Here is a 19,413-nt window from a genome sequence, read left to right as displayed (position 1 = left end):
CTCAACTAAATTTCTTGAATGTAAAAGAAAAAAACAAACAGTAAAAATACAGAAATAATACACATCTATTGGTGTGGCCAAGAAGTGGCAGAGCACCCATAGCATGCATCTCAATCGGCTCCCACATTCATTTACACGGTATACTGATACGACCTATAGGAAGCTAGGGAGCTGTTTGAGACGCATGGATAGTTTGTAGGGGTCTTCCTCGTCTACTTACTTTCTCTTCGTCATCTTTGTATCAATGTGTGCTCGGCAAGACCGTTTTGTGCTTGAGCACCACCAAGTCGTGTTTTACTGTAACTTCAGCATCTCCATTTACTGTAACTTCAGCATTTTAACTGGCGCGTCAAACCAAAAAAACAAACCAGAGTCGTCTTTTTTTTAAATGACGCTTTTAGCCTCACGTCTTTCGTATCGGTGTGCACACTCACATTGGCGCCCTTTGTTTAGTCACAAGCCTTTAGACCCTTATTTCTCGTCTGGGATCGCGTAGAACACTTTGAAGCTGCACTGAAACTAATTTTGACCTTCAACCATTTGGAGTCCATTGAAGTCCACTATATATAGAAAAATCCTGGAATTTTTTCATCAATAACCTTAATTTCTTTTGGACTGAAGAAAGAAAGACATGAACATCTTGGATGACATGGGGGTGAGTAAATTAGGAAATTTATTTTGAAAGTGAACTAATCCTTTAAGGCCATCTAATATAAAGTGGGAAGTTTTACAATAGAAAATGTTACTGAGCACGTTACTATACCCATTTTTTGAAACTGCCATAATTTACTTTTTCATCTCCATTTTCCATCTTCTCTTTGTGACTTAGAGTTTTTAAACAGACGGTTTCTTGCTATTGTGCCTTTTAGAAAAAAAAAAAAGAAAAAAACAACTTCTGCTACTTCTACTTCTCCTTTAGCTTACTAGGAAATTTTGTGGTACTGTGAGTATTGTTGGCTTTTGTATGAAAAACCCATTGATGTTCCTCATTTGTGATTGCTTTGAATATAACCAAATCTGCCAACATTTACAGTAACACTGAACACTTTACAGCAACTATGAAACTGTGGTAGTGGTAGGAAATTCATCAAAATAAAATATACATCTCATTCAAAATGTTTTGTTATTTATTTGTTTAAGTTTTATTTGTAATGTCCTAACATTATTGAGTGGTGTAACAATATATCATGTCACAATATATCGCAATACAAAAATGCAACAATATGTATCGTGGATAGTTCACCCGAAATGAAAATTACTGTGTGAGGAAAAAATCAAGTTTACAGAGTTTTAGTGTCAGTACTATATTAAACTACAATATGTAATTGTGATTGATGGGTTGGCGACCACTGGTCTGAGCCATTGCTGCTGGAAGTTGTGCCTTTTCTTTTTCCTTGGCTCACTCGGTTCCTCCATGTCCGCACCTGTGCTCTCATCATCAGTTGTGTCTGTATGCTGGCTTGTTGGCTCGTCCTTCCACCAGCATCCTTGACCTCCAAACTTTGCTTTTTAAAGTATTCAGCGATTTTCATTTTAATATGACTTTAATTCCTAAATTTCCCGAATTCCTAACTGGCACGTTTCATCATCTCTGTGCAATGCGCATGTAGATTGGCTCTCTAGCAGTTAATAAATAGAACTGCATGTGTCTTGCAGAAGAACATTGTAGCCGGAGCTACTTCTCTCTATTTATGTCTATGACGAGTCACGCAGGTACTGTGCTACTCTGCAGCGGAGCCGAGCCGACCGGTCTAAAATAGTCCGAATATAAACACTTATTATAGGCGTGCCGTAGTGATTCAGGATAAGAAAAAAGCATGGTTTGGAAAATAGATTCATGATGTACTCGTTCATTATATAAATTTTCTTCATTTTGAGCACAAAAAAGTTACGGACTGCAGCAGCTGCTGATACAATGCCGTTCTGTTGCGCACGCACGAAACTCGTACAAATGCTACCACATCTAATTTTAACTGGCACATTCTCAAAAAATGGTTGCATATACTATTTTAGTTGCAGTCTGGTTACCAGTAAAAGTAGCCTACATTATATTAAATATATCTCGTCAGCGACTGAGTGCAAGTATATTAGTGCAAAATAATTCTGTATTTTCAGTTTTTGAATATTTTTATTCTGGTTTAACCATTGGTGACCAGCACTAAGTCCAAGCCTATTCATTTCCACTCCCAATGTAATGTCAACAGTTAATTTTTTGTTAACCTTTACCATGTGAAAATGTTACTAATAGTAACCATGTTACTATTGTGAAATGTATCGAATCGTGATCAGAGTATCATTACACCCCTGATATTAATACAACTTTATGCACCAATATGACTACACCTTTTTACATTTTAATATTTTATTAATAAATGAATGAGAAAGATGTTTTATTGGTGTGTTTAAACTGGATTGCAATATTTGAAATGCTTTTTGAAATAATATGTTTGAATTTTATTGCATAACTTAATCTGTGTTAATTTAAGATGCTGCTTTGGTATCTTTCACAGATCTGCAAAGAGCCAATCAAGGAATTCATGAGAGTTTCAGCATCAGGTGACTACTGGAACAATATTGGTAATCAAAATATTGTGTATGCTGTTAAATGTCCTTAAAGTCACCATGAAATCAAAATGGACAATTCTTATTTATTTCAGAATGTTTCTGTGCTTATTATAAAATTCCCTTGTAATCTTTAATCAAAAACGTTAACCACCCCCTCGAAACCACCTCTGTTTTCTTCATGACGCGTTTCTCGGTTGAGTGTGGGGCTATATATATATATATATATATATATATATATATATATATATATATATATATATATATATATATATATATCCTCCACAACTGACTGCAAACTGGTATCCGCCTTCATTTAGTCTGCAACACCCAACTTACTTCCAATTAATCCCGAATGATGAAATCAAAACCCGCCCTACATTTTTCTTATTCCAGAAGCTGTTTGACCAAATATATATATCACAATAGTGAAGAAATGACTATCACAACTTCCGTTTCATACTGGATTGAGAACCACTGTGTTAATGTTTTTATTTGTTGTTAGTAAGTTGTGGAGGTTTGTAACTTGCCAATTTTTGCAGCTTAGGTTATTTTTATGGTCTTTTTGGTCTAGGGAGGAAGTTTTGTGTTCTCTTACATTTTTTCCATTAGTACTCATTTATTTCTGAAAATCAAGGAAAATTTGAGATTCATTTTATGAATTTTTAATGGCAAAATTCTCAGCAGGCATATGCGAGATAGACATAGCACTCTTGTTGCTGACTTCCTGTGAAGTTTTTACACCTCGCAGCAAAACAGGACCGTGTTTGTTTAACTTTAAATCATCTTAAACTAGTCGTCTTTCTGTCTCCTTTTGTGGTGGTTTGAAAATGATGATTACCAGTTTCTGAACAAGGAAGTTAAACCACAAAGAGGGAAGCTGGTGTTCTCTTCTAAATATATTTTAAAAAGTGGGTGGAGAGCTGTTGACAGTCACATATCTATTGCAACATTTTCTGTTAAATTACGTTTATGAATATATTTTTTTACTAAACCATATAGTGTGTAATTTGTTAAAAATGTGTATGCATGCCTACATACAAAAAGAAAAAAGAAAAATCCTGCAACAGTTTGGGTAGAGCTGGGTAGATTTTTAGATTTTTTTTTTTTTTTTTTTTTTTTTGACTGTTTATGTCAGAACTCACAGTCAGTATTTACTTGCTTTAAAGCTTTTATTTGTAGTGGATCATTAACAACTAACAAAAAATCTGCCTGTCTAGCACAAAACAGCCCCCCCTCCCCCCCAAGAATTTGCAACACTGCCCTAATGTGCAAACCACAGACATCGGTTTGTCAGTAAGATTCTGACTGTGACCTTTTTGATTATGACCTTTATCTCCGATGGGCTGTGGAAAAAAATGAGACCCACCCCCAGATCACAACAAACTTTTGAACTTCAGTTTACACAAACTGGGTGTTTCTGCATGTTTCTGAATTGAGGAAATAGCACCATCTATTGAGAAGCAAGGGCATTACATCTGAAAAGATAAAGCCTTTCAGTCATAATGTTCGTGTTAGTAAAACTTGAATTTGAAGATGATTCCTATAATACTTGTATTGATAACTGAGTGCAAGTGTGGATAATGTCCTCAACAATACTGAGATTGCATTCATGATACTTGTGTCTTACATCAGCTCTGCCCCGTTTCGCAAACAATGAGTGGTGCCAGATTATCTCTTTACAGTCAGACTTGAATGAACTAATCACAGGTAATTGATCTTAGTGCACATGAAGTGATATTAAAGAGATGTTTCATTTTCTGATTGGTTTCAGGCAACACTGATTGTCTCAAACTGTCTCTCTTACAGGAACATAATAGTGTCCACTTTATAAGCTCTAAAAGTATCTCAATTCTTTTAAATGCTGTACAATCACCATAATCTTTCATACAGGTTAAACTGCAAAGGCAAACTGCAGTAAGTACACATTTTATCAGAACTTTAGTTTATACAAGTTTATGTGTTTGTCTTTATGAGAGAAAAGAACATTAAAAACTGATGTTTGCCTTTATAGCGGAGAATGAACTAAGACTAAAATATCTTAATTTGTGTTCCGAAGATGAACGAAGGTCTTATGGGTGTGGAACGGCATTAGGGTGAGTAATAAATGAATACACCTGCAAATTATGGGTGAAATGGTAGTGCAAATTTTATTTTTGGCAACAAACAATAAGGCGATCTATCAGACTGTGCAAGCAGACTCATTCATGATTTTTCTGAATTAATGAAATCTGAACTTTTCTTGACAGGTCACTGTGCGATTTAGTTGACCATCGATATCATTGCAGGGTGCGATTTGCATATGAGTATGGAAGGATACTACACGATATTACATAGTTCTAAGCTTAAGAATTTAAAAGTTGTAATTAGTGCAATCCAACGACCATCAGGACATGGTCCCAGTGGATTACAAAGTTTAATTTTAATATACAACAGTATTGTAGAGATTTACTGAAGTATGTGGTCAAAAAAAAAGTGCAGTCTCCCTAGTAAAAAAGTAATATATTTATTTCATATAACACATTTATTTCATATAACATGTCGCTTGAGACTTATATATGATATAAAAATTATAATTAAACTTTTTTTGAGTACTAGTGCACAATGCACATTTCTTAAGATTTAGCCTAATCAAAGCATTCACCCCGCTGTCCAAGCTAATTAGGTGCTGAGACCTATAAATCAATATAAAAACCCCAAAAAGGTCTGCACTCTAAAGCACTTTAATCATGGTACACAGGAGATAAAGATGACAAACGTTTTGACTTTTCGCCTCATGCCGTTCCACACCCTTAAGACCTTTGTTAATCTTCGGAACACAAATTAAGATATTTTAGTTGAAATCCGATGGCTCAGTGAGGCCTGCATAGGGAGCAATGACATTTCCTCTCTAAAGATCCATTAATTTACTAAAAACATATTTAAATCAGTTCATGTGAGTACAGTGGTTCAGTATTAATATTATAAAGTGACAAGAATATATTTGGTGCGCCAAAAATAAACAAAAAAAACGACATATAGTGATGGCCGATTTCTAAACACTGCTTCAGGAAGCTTCGGAGCGTTATGAATCAGCGTGAGAAAAGTTTTTCTCTGTAATCATTTACAAAGTCAGCAAATGTATGATGTCTAGTGTTTTTAAAATCTGTTCAGAAAGGTTGTGTGGTTTAGAGAAAAAAAATCAAAGTAATGCCATTATATGAAGTCATTCACCTCTGAAATGACTAAAAAGCTCCTAGTTGTTATAAAGCTTCTGATACCAAAACCCATTATTATTTTTAATATTCTTAAACTCTCATATATGCATGGAGTCAGTATATGGAAGATCAGTTTGGCCGTTGTCCTCAACAACATTGATTTGGTTTCTCATGTTTGGTAGAGGGAACAGGCCTGATTCTGCAAAACACAAGTATCTTGAATGTAGTCTTTCGATATCTGTCACAACTCACTCGATTCACAATAATTGAACAAAGTACAGATGAAGTGATACTGAGAAAGTACATGGGTTGATGTTTGTTGTTTTGAGATCTGTCCCCAGCTTACTAGGAGCTGATACGGAGTGAAACAATTCTACAAATCAACACAAACAGTCAAGTTGACGTATTTACCTAAAAGATAACAACAACAAAAAAAAATCTGTATTCTCACATTGACATTTTAAATCTGATCGAGTCAAGGTACACCAGTGTTGATCAAACATGTTTATTCTCTCCACCCACAGTTTAGACGAATAAAAAGGATCTGCACTCAACCATCAGCACTAGACTCTTGGCTTTGAAAAGAACTATTGCTTGAGCTCCTATCACCTTACAAAGCGCAAATCTTCCAGAAGAAACCACCAGCTGCTCTTTAACTGCTCTTCTTCTTCCAGCAACTAAAAATGAGGTGGTTTCTGCTCTTCTGTGAATGGCTCATGGACTGGGCTCGTGGCACATACTGGTACATGTTCGGCAGGAGAAGTGGACTGTGCGGGAGGCCCATCAGTCCTCAAAGCTCACTTGATATAGATGAAAGAAAAAAGAACAGAGTGCTTCGAAAAGGTAAGTAAGCTTTAATTCAGAAGGATTGAATGGTAAAACAACTTTAATACAACTATGTGTGCTACTAATTCATTCTCCATTTCTTAACCTACAGAATTTGATGAATTTGAAGTGCCCAGAAACCTTGATGTCATTGTGATTGGCAGCGGTATCGGTGGTTTGACTGCAGCAGCAACTTTAGCCAAACTAGGAAAGAAAGTCCTGGTGTTGGAGCAAGACAAGCAAGCAGGAGGCATGTGTAAGACCTTCACTGAGAAAGGCTTTGAGTTTGACTGTGGTAAGAACCTCAATGATGTTCATGGAGTTGCATAAGTGATCAAAGGCTGAGTATCTCAACTTCTGTTATTTACACAATGTACATTTTTGTCAAAGGCTTCCATTATCTTGGACAACTTCATGAGAATGGCTTCCTGAAAGTTGCATTGGATCTGATCACTGATGGCCAGGTGCATTTTGCTGAGCAGGGTTCCCATGTGGACACTGTTGTTATCGGTAAAGGCAAACAATGTAAAAAATACACTATTTACAGTGGCAAGAAGCAGATGGAGGCTCATCTGAAGAAGCAGTTTCCCAATGATACTAAAGCAGTAGAGGAGTTCTTCAAAATCATGAAGGTATTTAGATGAAGTTTTGCAGACTTCACAGATTATGGCCCTAAAATTATTTATCAATGTCTCCATTTCCCCCCATAGATCTGTTCCAAGAAGATCCATCTGCTGTGTATGCTGAAGATGGTCCCACTCTGGTTTGCTCGCTTCATATTGTGGAGTGGAATCGCTGACCTGATCTCCCCAATTTTCAGATACTCCCGCACCAGTACAACAGACATGGTCAAGACTTTTACCAGCAACCAGGACCTCCTCACTGTGTTTTCTCAAATATTTTATGGTAAGAGAGTAGAATGTCAATTTTGTTCCCAACTAATTTTGCATTCTTTGAGAAGTTTTAACTAGAATCATTGTTTTTCTCCTGAAGGTGTCCCACCCAAACAAGCCAGCTGTATGATCGACGCCCTCTTCCTGCACCACTCCAAGCGTGGTGTGTATTATCCTAAGGGTGGCGCTGGTGAGATCCCGTACCACATCATCCAGGTTTTGGAAAAGCATGGAGGAAAAGTACTGGTCAATGCTCCTGTGTCTAGCATTCTGGTTGATGGAAAACGAAATGCATATGGTGAGTTTGTTATTTGATTGTTAAACAACAGTGGACATTCAAAAGCTACACTGGAAACCAATGGGTTCTCCATTACTAGCAGACAGATGAAACAAATAATTACCCATGTGTTTGGGTGATTGGTACTAGTGAATGGGACTTACTTAGCACTTTAGCCATCTGGGATGACTTCACTGCTTGAGGCCTGAATTAATATTTCAGTACATTTCAATAAACCCAGTTCTGTTTCTTATGTTGCATTCTTAAAATTCCTTGTTTTTTTCTGACTAGGAGTGTCTGTGAAGACAGAGGGTAAAGATGTTGAAATCCGGGCTCCTGTGATTATTTCAAATCTTGGCATGTTCACCACATTTAAGAAGCTTCTTCCTCCAGAGATCCAGGCAAATCAAGGTAAGGGAGTGAACATCTTCCAACTACGAACAGTGTTATGAACCATACAGCAAATTAAATGGTGGTCTGTCGTAACACATTCATCTCCTGCTCCTTACAGGGATCCAAGACTATCTTCATACTCTGAAACCAGGCAAAGGATTTTTCCAGGTGTTTGCTGGTTTTAATGCCACTAAGGAAGATCTAGGCATCTCCTCAACCAACATGCGACTCTATAAGAGCAACAACATGGATGAAGTGTAGGTGTATAAGTCCACTGAAGTCAGTCTTCAGTGCTGTTTAAGTATTTATGTTTACAGTGAATAATACCATAACAATATGTGTTCATAATGATTAGGATGGAAGAATACTTTGCTTCAGACAAGGAGGACGCACCTGATAACATCCCCATGATGTATGTCTCCTTCCCCTCTGCAAAGGATCCCACCTCCCGTACCCGTTTCCCAGGTTTCCCATATGTCCTTTCTGCATACTCTCATCATTTTTTTTCTTTTTTATTACAACCAGAACCATATAATAAAATTATTTCTCAATACCTTTTTCCTTTTTTTAGGGCAGTCACGCATGGTGATCCATACTATGGTCAATCCAAAGTGGTTTAGAGAGTGGAACAATGTCAATGAGACTGAAAGAGGACAGGAATATGAAGAATACAAGATGAGATTTGCTAATCATCTCTTTGACTGGGCTTGTGTCCACTTCCCCAAGCTGAAAGAGAAGGTAAATTTGTCCTGTGTCATATTTGAGTGCTGCTTAATAACCAAACTGTAATAAAGCTGGAAGCTTTGATAAGTTATCTGTGTTTATTGTCCTTTGTAGTTGGTGATGTTGCATCCAGTCAGTCCCATCAACATGCATGGGCTGGGGGCCACATATGGGTCCATGCTGTCTGCAGAACACAGTCTGGAGAGATTTAAACCTCTGAACATTGCCAGGATCAGGTGCAACACTCCCGTCAAGAACCTCTACCTGTCAGGTAATATTCCAAGTTTGAGTGTTAAGACATTAGATAAGCACAGCTATGTAGGAAATCGGTTTTCTTGGATCAGCTGTCATTATTCAGAAATATTTGACTGCTTAATGCCGTGATTGACCAGTCAGAATTATTCAGAGAGCCTTAAGGTGATGATATACAGGGCAACTTTTTGAGCAGTGTTGCTGGGCAGTGTCACCGAGCGATGATGCTTGGGCACTTTCCCATTGAGAATGGGCAACAAATTTCGACCTAAAGTATCCAGATAGAAATTTGTTGCCCATTCTCAATGGGAAAGTGCGCAAGCAACATCGCTTGGCAAAGTTGCCCGGCAGCATTGCTCAAAAAGATGCCCTGTGTATCATCACCTTTACAATAATATTGCATATTTAATAGTGCATCAATGGATTTAGACAGTGGCATGTTTTGTGAAATGTACTTATACATGTCTTTTCTTGTGTTTTATCTCAGGGCAAGATGTTTTCTCTGCTGGCTACTCTGGTGCTCTGCATGGTGGTCTTCTCTGTGCTTCAAGTGTTGTGGATCACTGTCTGTACATTGACCTTCTGCTTCTCCAAAAGAAACTGAAGAGGAAGGCGGTCAAGAAACTAGAGTGAGAAAAGTGTAAAACAACTGAGAAGTGAGTTGTTGCTCAGATGAATGTATCAATTGTTAAACTATTTAATTCCCATTTTAGCATTTTTAAATATGTCAAAACAGAAGATCAAAGAGTGAGGGCTTGTCAGTTTCATTATCTAAACCTCATATATTCAGTGACATCAACTGCTTGCTTTGATCAAAATGCTATAAAATCAAGGTAAATCTTAAGTACAAAATTTGAATGTTTTTAATCTCATTCTTTATTATAGTTGTACATGTACATCATCCACACAGTGATCATTCTGAAGAATAAAAATGAACAAGAAAAACTAAGTTTTACATTTGTATGTACTGAATGTTTGCAGCAATGTGTTTGTGTTTCTCGAAAACATTGCGAGCTAGAGACCTTTGGTGCCAATGGTTCTACAAACTACTTAGGCTTTCGATGCTTTCTTGGAAATGCAGCCCTGTTCTCCATGCATACAATGTTCTAGATTAGTACCATTTCTTTTCATGTACATTTGTCTGTTGTGCTGCAAATTCTGTTGCAGTTATCTTTGCTATAGCAATATTTTAATAAAGCTTTGAATGATTTACCATTTAAAAGGTGTTGTAAAATATTTTAATATTTGGGTATTTATCTGTGGCCCCCTCCTTTAAAAATGTGCAAATGACCAGACAGCCAGTGTTTTGACATTGTGTGTGCAATATGTGATCAGTACATGCATGGACTATGGGCTACCTAAGACTACTACATCAATGACTTTTCAACTGCAAACACATTATTAAATACATTTTTACTTACTTATACTTATATAGCCAACCAGGACAACATAGGCTCTGCTATTCAATATCTTAGCACACAAAAGGAAGTCTACATAATAGGCCTTTTATTCTCTAAAAATAATGTTTGTGTTGGGAGAATACCTAGTACTAGTCAGGTCAGAATGTGTCTTGATACCACTGACTCGGTGAAAAACTCTAATTTAGTGACTGATTAAAAAAATTCCCTCATAATACAAATGACACGAACTGGTCACCAAGCGTCACTGAATGAATCAAGGTGAATATATAGTTGAGTCAGTGGAATGATTAACACTTCCTGTTAAGGCTCTCCTGGGATCCCCCAAAGACTTGCTCTAGGATAGTGTTTTAAGTGTAACACGATTTTGAACTGTCAAAGCGCATAAAAAAAGCTTTTAGACGCGAACTAAAAGCGAAAGCAAACCAAAGCGAAGTGGAGGAAATTCAAATTGTATTTGCACCCCTTGAACGGCACTGGGGGGTGCGGACTTAAATTAATTTTTTCCATTTATGATCATGATCATCGCATCCTGGTGATTATTTTTGAAAGCTGAGTTGAATCACTGGGAGTTACGTGAAATATTCTATAAATATTTAAATATCTTTGTTTGTTGTTTCGTTGTAAGCTTTGTAAAAGAGACTTTACTTAAGTAAATAAATCCAAAGTAGGGCTGGAATTGATTCTGAGGCGTTGAGTCGTCTTACACGTGATCAGTAGAGCCTTGTCAGTAACTCGAATCTTTTGGTTCTTTTCAGCAAAAAGACTCGTTCTGGACTAGATATGGTTCTGAATTGTTTACTAATTCAGTATTTAACTTGATAAAAAACATCTGACGTTTTAGTTTTACATGGTATGAGAAAGTCACATAACCCCCCGAATCAGAACAGTCAGACTGAAACGAATATCCAGAAATGCGATTTGAATATGATTTCAAACCACATGTGAATGTAATTGCATTTCATATGATTTTTTGCTGTTCACACTTGCTAAATCTGATCGGATTTAAACAGGATATGCACAAAAATTGGATTTGGTCTGAATGTATAGCCTATCAGTGTGTGGAAGAGGTTGCTTTACAAGGATAATACTTGTCTTGTTCAATTCAATGGTACCAGTTTATCACTTTACAAACAATCAGAACATATTTAAAGTAAATCAATGAACAAAGTAATTAATCTGATTTATCACCTCTAAAACATTGATCCAAGTACAGATAAAGTGATCAACACAAAAGGTCAAGCCGATTTATTTACTCGACCAGATTATTAAAAAACAAATACTTGCATTTCCAGATTGGTTCACATTTTATGCAAAACAGCAGGTAATCGTTATAACTAACGCAAAGCAATTAGTTTGCAAATCTGACTGAATTGTCTCCACCCACAATTTAGACTAGTAAGTAGGGCCTTAGTATTAAACCATTGTCTGCAGTCTCTGGAAAGAGCTGCTGCTTGAGATTTTAATATCTTGTAAAGAGTGAAATCTCCAGCAGTCATTCTTGAAACTGAAAACACCAACTGCTCTTTTTCCAGCAATTGAAGATGTGGTGGATTCTGCTTTTCTTAGAATGGCTGGTGGACTGGGCTCGTGGCACATTGTGGTATTTGTTTGGCAGGAGAAGTGGACTGTGGACTGTGCAAGGAGACTATCAGTCCTCCTGGCCCACTAGCTGTAGACCAGAAGAAAAAGTACAGAGTGCTCCGGAAAGGTATATAAACTTTAGAGGTGTTGCATGCAAGTGAAATGAGCTGACTGTAAATGAGAGGTGTCCATTGTTAACTAATGTTATTTCTTGACCTACAGAATTTGATGAATATGAAGTGCCCATAAGCTTGGATGTCATTGTGATTGGCAGCGGTATCTGTGGTTTGACTGCAGCAGCAACTTTAGCCAAACTAGGAACTCTAGTCCTGGTGTTGGAGCAAGACAAGCAGGCAGGAGGCCTGTGTAAGACCTTCACTGAGAAAGGCTTTGAGTTTGATGCTGGTAAGAACCTCAATGATGTTCATGGAGTTACATAAGTAGACAAATGCTGAGTATCTCAACTACTTTCACTCACTTAATGTGCATTTTTGTCAAAGGCTTCCATTATGTTGGACAACTTCATGAGAATGGCTTCCTGAAAGTTGTATTGGATCTGATCACTGATGGCCAGGTGGATTTTGCTGAGCAGGGTTCCCATGTGGACACTTTTGTTATCTGTAAAGGAACTCAATGTAAAGAATACACTATTTACAGTGGCAAGAAACAGATGGAGGCTCATCTGAAGAAGCAGTTTCCCAATGATACTAAAGCAGTAGAGGAGTTCTTCAAAATCATGAAGGTATTTAGTTGATGGTTCTGAAGTTTCTTATCAGGCATTAGAGTATGGTTTGTTACGAATTTTCTTTTCCTTATAGATCTGTTCCAAGAAGATCCATCTTTTGTGTATTTTGAAGATGGTCCCACTCTGGTTTGCTCGCTTCATATTGTGGAGTGGAATCGCTGACTTGATCTCCCCAATTTTCAGATACTCCCACACCAGTACAATAGACATGGTCAAGACTTTTAACCGTGACCTCTTCATGGTGTTTTCTCAAATATTTTATAGTAAAAGGTCTATATTGTGTTACCAACTTATTTTACCTTTTTTAATGCATTTGAGATTAAATGGAATTAACTCTTTCCTTCGAGGTGTCCCACCCAAAAACTCCAGCCTCATGACTGATGCCCTTTTCCTGCACCACTCCAAGCGTGGTGTGTATTATCCTAAGGGTGGTGCTAGTGAGATCCCATACCACATCATCCAGGTTTTGGAGAAGCATGGAAGAAGAGTCCTGGTCAACGCTCCTGTGTCCAGAATTTTAGTTGATGGAAAACGTTTTTAAATGGTCCCAGTAGCTTTGTCTTTATTGCAATCAATAAAACTGGTTTATTGGAAAACTAGGTAAATGTGATGAGTGCATTAAAATATGAATACAACATTAAAAAGTCAACCATTGATGGGTTTTGTGTCAATGTACAGTGACTACAGAATGAACCCCTAACAATTCACCAGAAATGCCCGAGCTGGCTTAACAACCAGGAACTAACCGTGCATATTCCATTGACTGTTTACTTTACATCAAGCTGCCATAACTAGGTCTTCTTGAGTCTTGTGTAGTCAGACTTGACAGCCCAAATGATTTTGGAGAAAATTGCAATTTGTGTCTCAAAATTCATCTAAAGTTCTTAATTCACTGACTTGGTAACTTTTCATGGTCTGTCACTTGATGTCAGCATTTTAGTTTAGGGAGTTTTAGCCAACAACTGGACCCTACTGTTCCTGAATTTCATTTGGGAATGAGAGGGGTACTTGATTACATTAGCAAGAAATTCTGTACACAAAATAGGCTGCAGCCCATTACACTGCAGAATTAAAATGATTACACTATTTTTGGGATGTCCATCCCTTTGTTTTGGTTGCACATTGTTGTAAAACCTGTTTTCTAGGTGGAACTTTTTTTTTGCTCTAAAACTGTTACTGAATTATATTGCTTTTTAGTATTGTGAGGGAATCTTTGAATCAGTCACTCAATTTATTATGGGTTGTTCACTGAGTCTAAACAACATTGAATTATCTAATTTAAAGTACAGATATTGAATGGACATCAGCTAAATCAACACATCTTGTTTTTAAACAACAGGTAAGACAACACAAAAGCATAATTTATAAGCTACTGTGCTTAAAGACTTTTTTTTTTTCCAAAAAATGGCAAGATATTATTGATCCATCAATCATGATTGCAAATTATACTTGTCTAGCTTATGTTTATTGTTATATTAAGTTCACTTCATCTCCCCTTTTTTCATCAGAATGGAGAAAAGTGTATAATTGACTTTTTTTTTAAATGTATGACTCTACTGTAATCACTAAAAATTTGCTTTGTGATCTAACTTGCTTGATATATTGTTCATTGTATATGTTTTGGTGCTTTGGATGCCTGAATTGCCTTCACACACACAACTGCCACTGACTGAATGGGCTGCAAAGCAATTCCTTTGCTTTCAAATGCAGCCAGTAGGCCAGTATTTACACATGCATATTTGCATGATGAAATGCAGTAACTCACAATATAAACACATTTGCCCACCTCAGAGTCGATTATCCTGAGGAAGAGTTTGCTTTATAAGCATTATTGTCTAAAGTCAGCTCAATCTCATTTTCCATAATAATCAATGGTGCCAGTTTATCACTTTACAAAAAATATTTTAAATATTTTTAAAATATTCTTAAAATATTTTTAAAGTACATCAATGAACTATCTGATTTATCACCAACACAACTTACAAACATTGATCCAAGTACAGATGAAGTGATATTATAAAGATTACATAAGAGTAAGCTGATAAGGAGGGAAACATTTCTCCAAGTCAATACAAAATGTCAAGCTGATTTATTTACTGGACCAGTGGCCGTATTCACAAAACATCTTAAGGCTAAAAGTAGCTCCTAAATTGCCGATTTAGGAGAAACTCTTAAAAATAATGGGCGTGTCAATCCTAATTTAAGGACTCCTAAATTTTTGCTCTAAGAGTATTTCACAAAGCATTTTAGCGCTAAAACTAGCTCCTAAATCTGTGAAACATTAGGAGTAGTCAAGAGGACTCCTAAATCACTGAGACCAAATCACAAACAGTCCTAATCCACCCAAAGACACTGTACACCATTGAGACAATAGCGACAGAGCCTTGGGTGCTAAACCTTTTCTTCATAAATGAAATACATTTTGATTTATAGATTTGAATCTACAATGAGACACCAAAAATAAATCTTTAACAAATAAATAAATATTGTCTGATTACCTGTGGCAATGGTTTTCATGGGTTCACACTTACAAATAATTTAATAGAGTAAAAAAAAAAAAATATATATATATATATATATATATATATATATATATATATATATATATCTCGTCTGTGTATTTATTCCTCTTCACGTGCTGATTAGAAAGACCGTTTGAATGGGTTTCTCCCAAACTTTGTTTATAAAACATATTTTGTCAGTTGAATTCTGCATTCTCTTGAGATGCAGACATCCACATACATTAGTTCACATTTTATGCAAAACAGCAGTTAATCGTTATAAACAACTAACGTAAAGCAGTCAGTTTGCAGGTCTGATTGAATTAAGTGTCTCCTCCCACAACTTAGACTAGTAAATAGGGCCTTATCTCAATCACCAGTAACAGCTGCCTGCAGTCTCTGGAAAGAGCTGCTGCTTGAGCTTTTAATATCTTATAAAGTGTGAAATCTCCAGCAGTTATTCTTGAAACTGAAAACACCAACTGCTCTTTTTCCAGTGATCAAAGATGTGGTGGATTCTGCTTGTCTTAGAATGGCTGGTGGATTGGACTCGTGGCACGTTCTGGTATTTGTTTGGCAGGAGAAGTGGACTGTGCAAGGAGACTATCAGTCCTCCTGGCCCACTAGTAGACCAGAAGAAAAAGTACAAAGTGCTCCGGAAAGGTATATAAACTTTAGAGGTGTTGCATGCAAGTGAACCAAGCTGATTGCAAATGAGAGGTGTCCATTGTTAACCAATAAAATTTCTCGACCTACAGAATTTGATGAATTTGAAGTACCCAGAAACTTGGATGTCATTGTGATTGGCAGTGGTATCGGTGGTTTGACTGCAGCAGCAACTTTAGCCAAACTAGGAAAGAAAGTCCTGGTGTTGGAGCAAGACAAGCAGGCAGGAGGCCTGTGTAAGACCTTCACTGAGAAAGGCTTTGAGTTTGACTGTGGTAAGAACCTCAGTGATGTTCATGGAGTTGCATAAGTGAACAAATGTTGAATATCTTCTATTATTTACACAATGTACATTTGTCAAAGGCTTCCATTATGTTGGACAACTTCATGAGAATGGCTTCCTGAAAGTTGTATTGGATCTGATCACTGATGGCCAGGTGGATTTTGCTGAGCAGGGTTCCCATGTGGACACTGTAGTTATTGGTAAAGGAACTCAATGTAAAGAATACACTATTTACAGTGGCAAGAAACAGATGGAGGCTCATCTGAAGAAGCAGTTTCCCAGTGATACTAAAGCAGTAGAGGAGTTCTTCAAAATCATGAAGGTATTTAGCTGATGGCTCTGAAGTTTCTTATCAGGCATTAGAGTATGGTTTGTTACGAATTGTCTTTTCCTTATAGATCTGTTCCAAGAAGATCCATCTGCTGTGTATGCTGAAGATGGTCCCACTCTGGTTTGCTCGCTTCATATTGTGGAGTGGAATCGCTGACTTGATCTCCCCAGTTTTCAGATACTCCCGCACCAGTACAACAGACATGGTCAAGACTTTTACCAGCAACCAGGACCTCCTCACTGTATTTTCTCAAATATTTTATGGTAAACGTTTGTGTTCCCAACTTATTTTACCTTTTTAATGCATTTGAGATTAAATAGAATTAACTCTACCTTCAAGGTGTCCCACCCAAAAACTCCAGCCTCATGATTGATGCCCTTTTCCTGCACCACTCCAAACGTGGTGTGTATTATCCTAAGGGTGGCGCTAGTGAGATACCATACCACATCATTCAGGTTTTGGAGAAGCATGGAGGAAGAGTCCTGGTCAATGCTCCTGTGTCCAAAATTTTAGTTGATGGAAAACAAAGTGCATGTGGTGAGTTGTGAACTAGGGTCGTGTTGCAATGTTTTGTCTTGCTCTTTTGGCAGTAAGCTTATTTGTACTGAAAATGGCCTAACAAAAGTGGTAGCACCCACTATATATTTGGCTCCAGTTACTTTCAGATGCATGACACAAACAAGGACTGTCTCTTTGCTTAGGAGTGGCTGTGAAGGCTGGAGGTAAAGATGTTGAAATCTGGGCTCCTGTGATCATTTCAAATGCTGGCATGTTCACCACCTTCAAGAAGCTTCTGACTCCAGAGATCCAAGCAAATCGAAGTAACATGTCTTCAAGTGGTCTAATGTACTTAATTAACCCCAACCCCCCCCCCCCCCCCATGTTTTAATAAGCGTTTTCTGCTTTTTGCAGAGATTCAGGATTATGTTCATATTCTAAAGCCAGGCAAAGGCTTTTTCCAGGTGTTTGCAGGCTTTAATGCCACTAGGGAAGAACTGGGAATCTCCTCAACCAACATGCGTCTCTATAAGAGCAACAACATGGATGAAGTGTAGGCATTCAGTCCAATCACTTTCTTCAGTATGTTAAGTTCATCTTTATACACTCCATTAACTCTAACAATTGACTTTCTTATTTAGCATGGAGGAGTACTTCGACTCCGACAAGGGGGACGCACCTGACCGCATCCCCATGATGTACCTTTCCTTCCCCTCTGCAAAGGATCCCACCTCATGCACTCGTTTCCCAGGTTAATTTCTTCTGTGTTTTGTACACCCAGGACCATCAAAGTAAACCAACTATAGTGTCACTTTATTATTGGTTTTGTTTTAGGGCAGTCACGGATGGTGATCCATACTATGGTCAATCCAAAGTGGTTTGGACAGTGGAACAATCTCAGTGAGACTGAAAGTGATGAAGAATATGAAAGATACAAGATGAGATTTGCTAATCATCTCTTTGACTGGGCTTGTGTCCACTTTCCCAAGCTGAAAGAGAAGGTAACTTTTTGTCCTGTCCTATGAGTGCTGCTTGATTAACTAAAGTGACAAATGTACCTTTACTGATCTGTTTCCCAACTTTTGTAGTTGGTGATGTTGCATGCAGTCAGTCCCATCAACATGCATGGGCTGGGGGCCACATATGGGTCCATGCTGTCTGCAGAACACAGTCTGGAGAGATTTGTACCTCTGAACATTGCCAAGATCAGGTGCAACACTCCCGTCAAGAACCTCTACCTGTCAGGTAATAATCCGTATAACTTTGTTTAAAAGTGGTTTCTTCGGGTAGCTATTTTGCCTACTTGAGTGCATATGACTGGCTGTATACTCTATATAAAACTAAAATGTGTATACATGTATCTCTTCCCTCCCCCTGACAGGACAAGATATCTTTTCTGGTGGCTACTCTGGTGCTCTGCATGGTGGTCTTCTCTGTGCTTCAAGTGTTGTGGATCACTGTCTGTATGTTGACCTTCTGCTCCAACAAAAGAAACTTAAGAGGAAGGCGGTCAAGAAACTAGAGTGAGACTGTATTTCTTGTATCTATACAAGAAAAGTTATGGTCTAATGACTATCCTTTTGCTGTTCTGTGTCTTGATTTGCTGTATGTCTGTCCCCTCTGTTGCAACTCTGAATAAAGCTGTGGCTACTGCACAAGGTCTTCCTGGTAATATATGGTATTGATGTGTAGTGGAATTTACAGTTAGAGACCAGATGATGAATACAAACCCGGAGCCAAGGTTTAAAAATATCGACGAGAATCTTCCTGTAGAGTAGTTTCAGTAGTCTGCTTCAACACTCCCAAGGAGTTCATAGGCCATCCTGCGTACACATTGAACACACTGTCATTACTTCAGGTTGACTGATTCTGATTAAGAAATAAGCTGAAATGTCCACATGGGCTGATAGGCAGAAGCACATCTCAAATTATACAGATGAAAAGACGACCCTAATTTAGTCAGAGTGACCTCACAAATACTGCTCTGTAACAATACCAACACTCATACAGATATATTGCCACTTCAAGTTTGAAGTTGGTGAGCTCACACTAAAGCAGAGTTCAGACTGCACGATTTTCAAAGTAGTCGGGTCACTGTTCTTTTCACACTGCATGACCATCTTGGCCAGCATTCAGTCGCTGCTGTTCAAACTGCACGATGGATCGGCGACAGGTTTCACACTGCATGACTTTACAATAGGAAGAATCGCCGACAACTCTGTCTGGCACACAAACTGTTTCACAACCAAACACACGCGAGATGTG

General features: G+C 37.7%; 2 protein-coding genes and 1 pseudogene across 3 annotated transcripts; all 3 read left to right on the top strand.

Annotated features, from left to right (window-relative positions):
* Positions 1 to 32: 32 nt before the first annotated feature.
* On the top strand, positions 33 to 10,326 carry LOC137036043 (inactive all-trans-retinol 13,14-reductase-like). Of its 2 annotated transcripts, none has more exons than XM_067409967.1 (13): positions 33 to 655; positions 2,511 to 2,556; positions 6,434 to 6,602; positions 6,697 to 6,879; positions 6,975 to 7,216; positions 7,295 to 7,490; positions 7,578 to 7,775; positions 8,046 to 8,165; positions 8,266 to 8,404; positions 8,503 to 8,612; positions 8,719 to 8,885; positions 8,985 to 9,141; positions 9,610 to 10,326. In XM_067409967.1, exons 3-13 carry the CDS (start codon positions 6,443 to 6,445, stop codon positions 9,753 to 9,755), a joined length of 1,818 nt encoding a protein of 605 aa, XP_067266068.1. In that variant the 5' UTR covers positions 33 to 655; positions 2,511 to 2,556; positions 6,434 to 6,442; the 3' UTR covers positions 9,756 to 10,326. The 2 variants fall into 2 exon arrangements, with proteins under 2 accessions (XP_067266068.1, XP_067266070.1); XM_067409969.1 differs by having other exon boundaries at positions 2,511 to 2,577.
* A 1,758-nt stretch (positions 10,327 to 12,084) lies between these two features.
* On the top strand, positions 12,085 to 13,386 carry LOC137036045 (inactive all-trans-retinol 13,14-reductase-like; annotated as a pseudogene).
* A 40-nt stretch (positions 13,387 to 13,426) lies between these two features.
* Positions 13,427 to 18,792, top strand: LOC137036044 (inactive all-trans-retinol 13,14-reductase-like). The gene is made up of 12 exons (XM_067409970.1): positions 13,427 to 14,208; positions 15,868 to 16,033; positions 16,129 to 16,311; positions 16,400 to 16,641; positions 16,718 to 16,913; positions 16,990 to 17,187; positions 17,352 to 17,471; positions 17,563 to 17,701; positions 17,790 to 17,899; positions 17,983 to 18,149; positions 18,237 to 18,393; positions 18,530 to 18,792. The coding sequence occupies exons 2-12, from the start codon at positions 15,877 to 15,879 to the stop codon at positions 18,673 to 18,675; spliced, it is 1,815 nt and encodes a 604-aa protein (XP_067266071.1). The 5' UTR covers positions 13,427 to 14,208; positions 15,868 to 15,876; the 3' UTR covers positions 18,676 to 18,792.
* The last annotated feature ends 621 nt before the right edge of the window (positions 18,793 to 19,413 follow it).

Source organism: Chanodichthys erythropterus, chromosome 14 (assembly GCF_024489055.1).
Source record: "Chanodichthys erythropterus isolate Z2021 chromosome 14, ASM2448905v1, whole genome shotgun sequence".
NCBI classification, from domain to species: Eukaryota; Metazoa; Chordata; class Actinopteri; order Cypriniformes; family Xenocyprididae; genus Chanodichthys; species Chanodichthys erythropterus.
This window is presented reverse-complemented; position numbering and strand designations above follow the sequence as displayed.